We start from the raw sequence: 5154 nt of genomic DNA on the forward strand, positions 1-5154 counted from the left end.
CATCGGAAGCCCTGAGCAACCGCGCCCTTCCACATCAACAAGTTTCATGTCCTCGCCAGTTCAACTGCCCAAGTTACAGCTGCCGACGTTCAGTGGAGACCCTACAAATTACCTTTTCGACGCGTTCCAGTCGCTCGTACACACGAACGCGAGTTTGTCTGCTAGTCAAAAATTGCATTATTTGCGCAATTGTCTTCAAAGTGAGGCGCTCCAACTTGTAAGCAGCCTACAGATTTGTGATGGCAACTACAATGCTGCGTGGGATCTACTCACCACGCGTTACAAGGTTTTGCGTGTCATGGTTGATGGTCACTTCAAAGCAATTTTTGCAATTGAAAAGGCATCTCGAGATACTGGTAAGGCCATTAAGCAAGTTTTAAACGCTACCATGCAACACGTTGGCTCGCTACGTGCTTTAGGTCGGCCTGTGGAGATTTGGGACGATTGGCTTGTCCACCTTACCGTTTCGAAGTTGGCTTACGAAACCCGGAAACAATGGGAGCTGTCATTGGTGAGGGATGTTTTACCTACTTTTGAAGAGTTGGTCGAGTTTTTGGAAACACGTGCGCGTTCGCTAGAGATGGTGCCGACGAGTGGTGCGCTGTCAACCTCAGCGCAAGGAGTGCGCCAGCTCAGCAAAACTGCGGCGAAGACTACAACAAACGTGCTCCATGCGATTGGTGAGCAACACACCTCCTCATCCAACCTGATTGATGCAGGAGCCAGTTCACCCTCATGTTTCCATTGCAACGCCAAACACAAAATTTACGCCTGCCCAACTTTCCGTAAATTAAATACTGCTGCCCGGTTTGTATTGGTCAAGAAACATAATGTTTGTCTCAACTGTCTGAGCAAAGGCCACTTTCAAGCAAAATGTCGCAGTTTATCAACTTGTAACATATGCCGTCGCCGTCATCATACATTACTACATGGCTGCCGCGAAGATGACACGACCAGCGATGAGCTGAATGTACACGCTTCTCCGTTTGTAAAGCAGCAAGGCAATCTACTTGTGCAACAATCGACTACGTGATCTACAATCGATGACTCTACTACGGCGCGTATACATTATGCTAGCTCGGATGTACCGCATTCTGGTTGCGTAGCATCTCACGTCGCTGAAGCTGACAAGGCCATTTTATTGGCAACCGCAGAAATATATTTGCAAGATCATGCAGGGCGATGGCAACCTGCTCGGGTGTTGTTTGACAACGGCTCACATGCATCCTTCGTGACAGAGGCCTGTATTCAACGCCTCCGTCTACAAAGGAAACCTTCGGCAGCTCATGTCACAGGTATTGGTTCAACAGATGGCGGTAAAGTTAAGGGTGAGACTATTCTTTCACTTGCGCCCCGATCTCTTGACCAGCATTTCACAATCAACTCGCTTATTTTATCGAAGATTACAAACGATCTTCCCAGCGTTTGTGTACAGATGTCGTCTTGGCCGCACTTACGAAATCTCGCTCTTGCTGATCAGCATTACGCCAAACCTGGTCCTATTGATGTGTTAATAGGGATGGATGAGATGGATAAATTCCTGTTAACCGGTCTCTGCAAAGGGCCACCTGACACACCCATGGCGCAAAACACAGTTTTCGGTTGGGTACTTTTCGGAAAGGCCATGCGTTCATCCAGCTCAAGTGCGGGAGTTTTATCCTTGCACTGTGATGTGCAACTCATCCGAATGGTGAGTAAGTTTTGGGAGCTCGAAGAGTTTCCCCCCAAGCGATACTTAACTGTCGAAGAGGAGGCTTGTGAAGGGCATTTTCGCAAGCATTGTCGCCGCGCTGAAGACGGGCGTTACATCGTACGCCTCCCGTTAAAGGAATCCGTGCCTTTAGGTGAGTCGAGAAACATATCCGTAAGAAGTCTGCTAAGAATGGAAAAACGTTTCGCTGTTGATGAGGAGCTACGCCGTCAATACGCAGAATTTATGCAGGAGCTTTTAAATATGGGCCACATGGAGCTCGTAGGCAACGCTCAACCGCATAAAAGTTACTACATGCCACACCACGCTGTAGTAAAGAACACCAGCTCCACCACTAAACTGAGAGTGGTGTTCAACGCCTCATGTAAAACCACATCCGGTTTCTCGCTCAACGATGCACTAATGATAGGCCCGCAATTACAAGAGGATCTGTTTTCTATAATGGTGCGGTTCCGGACTCATCGTTACGCAATAATGGCGGATGTCGAAAAAATGTATCGACAGGTATACGTGGCAGAACAAGATGTGGACTACCAACGCATAGTTTGGCGTGACGACCCAACCGAACCTATTCGGGACTATCGCATGCTTCGTGTAACCTACGGCGTCGCCGCAGCTTCCCACTTGGCCGTACGATCTCTGCACCAATCCGCTTTGGATGCCATCGAAACGCACAAAGAAGCAACTGTTGTCATCATGCGCGACTTCTACATGGATGATCTTCTCACAGGCTCATTTTCTGTCGACAACCTTATGAAGCTACGAAATGACGTTGCCATAGTTCTGTCTAACGCTGGCTTCGAATTACGGAAGTGGGCTACAAATTGCGACGAGCTTAGGGAGAAAATACCGCATGCGTCAAAGCAAATTTCACATCTGTTAGCTGACGGCGATGAAGTACGCACCCTAGGAATCATTTGGAACACAAGCGACGATTGTTTATCGATTGCAGTGGATTTGACCCCACTGCCTGCAATTCTTACGAAAAGAGTTTTTCTCTCAGATTCGAGTAAAGTCTTCGACCCACTCGGGCTAATCGCGCCGTGCACTATACTCTCGAAAATTTGGCTCCAGCGAATCTGGCGAGCGGACGTTGATTGGGATGAACCGGTGCCCGCCGATGTCGCTGAAGAGTGGCTCTCTCACCGTCAGCAACTACCTAAACTCACGGCTCTTAAGCTAAATCGTTGGATTGGTACCAGTGAAATCGTCGAGCATGCTGAATACCACGTTTTCACGGATGCATCTCAACGTGCCTACGCTGCGGTACTCTACTGCCGCACGCAACTACCCGATGGAACTTTTAAGGTCGTTCCAGTCGCCGCGCGCGCGAAGGTCGCACCTTTAAAAAGTACTACTCTCCCACGTCTGGAATTGTGCGCAGCGCATTTAGGCGCCAAGCTTGTCAAGCAGGTTCAGTTGAGTTTCGGTTGCAATATGAAGAATTTATACGCGTGGACCGACTCAACTATAACGCTAGCTTGGTTACAGAGTCACCCAAGTCGATGGTCAGTCTTCGTTGCGAATCGCGTAGCCGCAGTACAAGAAGTTATAGCTCCTGAGTGCTGGAGACACGTCCGCTCAGAGCACAATCCAGCTGACTGCGCGTCTAGAGGCTTGGCTCCGTCGAATCTACTCGCCCATTATCTTTGGTGGCAAGGGCCAAGTTGGTTAGCTGAAAATGACGATCAGTGGCAGCATCAAGCAACAGAAGACTTGGAGTTGCTGACAAGGCGTAACTCGGACATGAGTTCCGAATTACGAGCGACCAAATCCGCATCACACCTCACCCAAACTGCAGAAGATTGGGAACTATTGTCAAGGTATCATTCGTATATTAAACTCAAGAGAATTACAGCCTATGCTCTACGTTTCGTCAACAACTTAAGAACAACTAGCAGTCAACGCACTACTGGCGCCCTCACCAGCAGTGAAATTCTCCACGCTGAAAATGCACTGGTAAAGTATATCCAAACTAACGCTTTTCCAAAGGAAATTACTTGTTGCAGGTTAACCAAACAAATACCATTACGAAGTCGTCTAATCCGTCTTCAACCATTTTTGGATGTTGATGGCATTCTTCGTGTTAGCGGACGAATAAAACGAGCTTCTGTCTCCACAGGCGTCAAGCACCCGATAATCTTACCGAAGAACTCGTCGCTGGCGAAACTCATAATATCCGATATTCACCGCAGTACGCTCCACGCCGGCCCGCAAATCATGCAAACAGTTCTACAACGTCGCTTCTGGGTTCTGGGTTCTCGTAATCTTGTTCGCGCAATCTACCACAAATGTGTAAAATGTAAACGCATTAACCGCCGACCGTTGGGTCAAGTAATGTCGGATCTACCAAGCAGCCGCCTTACGAGTTCTCGATGTTTTCTGCACAGCGCCGTCGACTTTGCGGGACCCTATTTTATAAAGTTTTCACGAGGCAGAGGAGCCAAATCATGCAAGGCGTATATATGCAGTTTCATATGCATGAGTACTGGTGCAATGCACCTCGAGCTCGTTGGAGATCTCTCTTCACCTGCGTTTGTCGCCGCTCTCTCTAGATTTGTAAACAGAAGAGGTTATTGTCAGCATGTATACTCGGACAACGGCACTAATTTCGTTGGTGCCGAAAGAGAGTTATACGCCGCCTACCGCCGTTGCATGAGAGATGAAAAGCTTACCTCGTATTTGGCGAACATGCAAATAACATGGCACTTTAATCCGCCAAGCGCACCACATATGGGTGGTTATTGGGAGCCTGCCGCTGCTGTGAAGCGAGTAAAATACCACTTAAAGCGTGCTCTCGGTAGCTCTTTATTAACATACGAAGAACTTGCTACGCTTTTAACGGAGGTGGAAGCTTGTGTCAACTCGCGACCGCTCTATTGGCACTCTGCTAGTGCTGATGATTTGGAAATCCTCACTCCTGGTCATTTCTTGATTGGTGAGCCAATCAAGGCGCTGCCTGAACCTGACACCGAAAATTTCTCAGGGACGTTACATCAACGATGGCAAGCCATTAGTGCAATGCGGCAACATTTTTGGTCACGTTGGCGAAACGAATATGTCGTCAACCTACAACAACGAGTTAAATGGTTTCGCCCCTCCTCGAACCTGAAAGAAGATGACGTTGTTATCATTCACGATTCGAATAGCCCACCCACTAAATGGCGACTTGGGCGTGTAACTCAGTGTCATCCTGGTGCGGATGGACTGGTACGCGTAGTAAAGCTGAAGACGGCGGACGGAGAATTGGTGCGGCCTATTGCGAAACTGACGCTTTTGCCAACGCAAAATGATATATTTACTTTGTAATATTTGTACGATCTTGATAGATACTTATGCAATTTTGAAACTTGAATTTAATTTCGAACTTATCCCAGTCGTTCAAGGCGGCCGGTATGTTCGTGCCCATATGGCAACTCTATTTTGCTTTGTTATTCCAATGG

The 5154-nt window shown here is 48.0% G+C and overlaps 2 protein-coding genes across 2 annotated transcripts; both read left to right on the plus strand.

The window, feature by feature from the left end:
* The first annotated feature begins 46 nt into the window (after positions 1–46).
* On the plus strand, positions 47–1033 carry LOC118756657. Its single transcript, XM_036491412.1, has one exon. It carries the CDS (start codon positions 47–49, stop codon positions 1031–1033), a length of 987 nt encoding a protein of 328 aa, XP_036347305.1.
* A 486-nt stretch (positions 1034–1519) lies between these two features.
* On the plus strand, positions 1520–5020 carry LOC118756658. The gene has a single exon (XM_036491413.1). The coding sequence runs from the start codon at positions 1520–1522 to the stop codon at positions 5018–5020; it is 3501 nt and encodes a 1166-aa protein (XP_036347306.1).
* Positions 5021–5154: the final 134 nt, after the last annotated feature.

The sequence above is a fragment of the Rhagoletis pomonella genome, unplaced genomic scaffold (genome assembly GCF_013731165.1).
Source record: "Rhagoletis pomonella isolate Grant_MI unplaced genomic scaffold, Rhpom_1.0 Rhpom_scaffold_11362, whole genome shotgun sequence".
NCBI lineage: Eukaryota > Metazoa > Arthropoda > Insecta > Diptera > Tephritidae > Rhagoletis > Rhagoletis pomonella.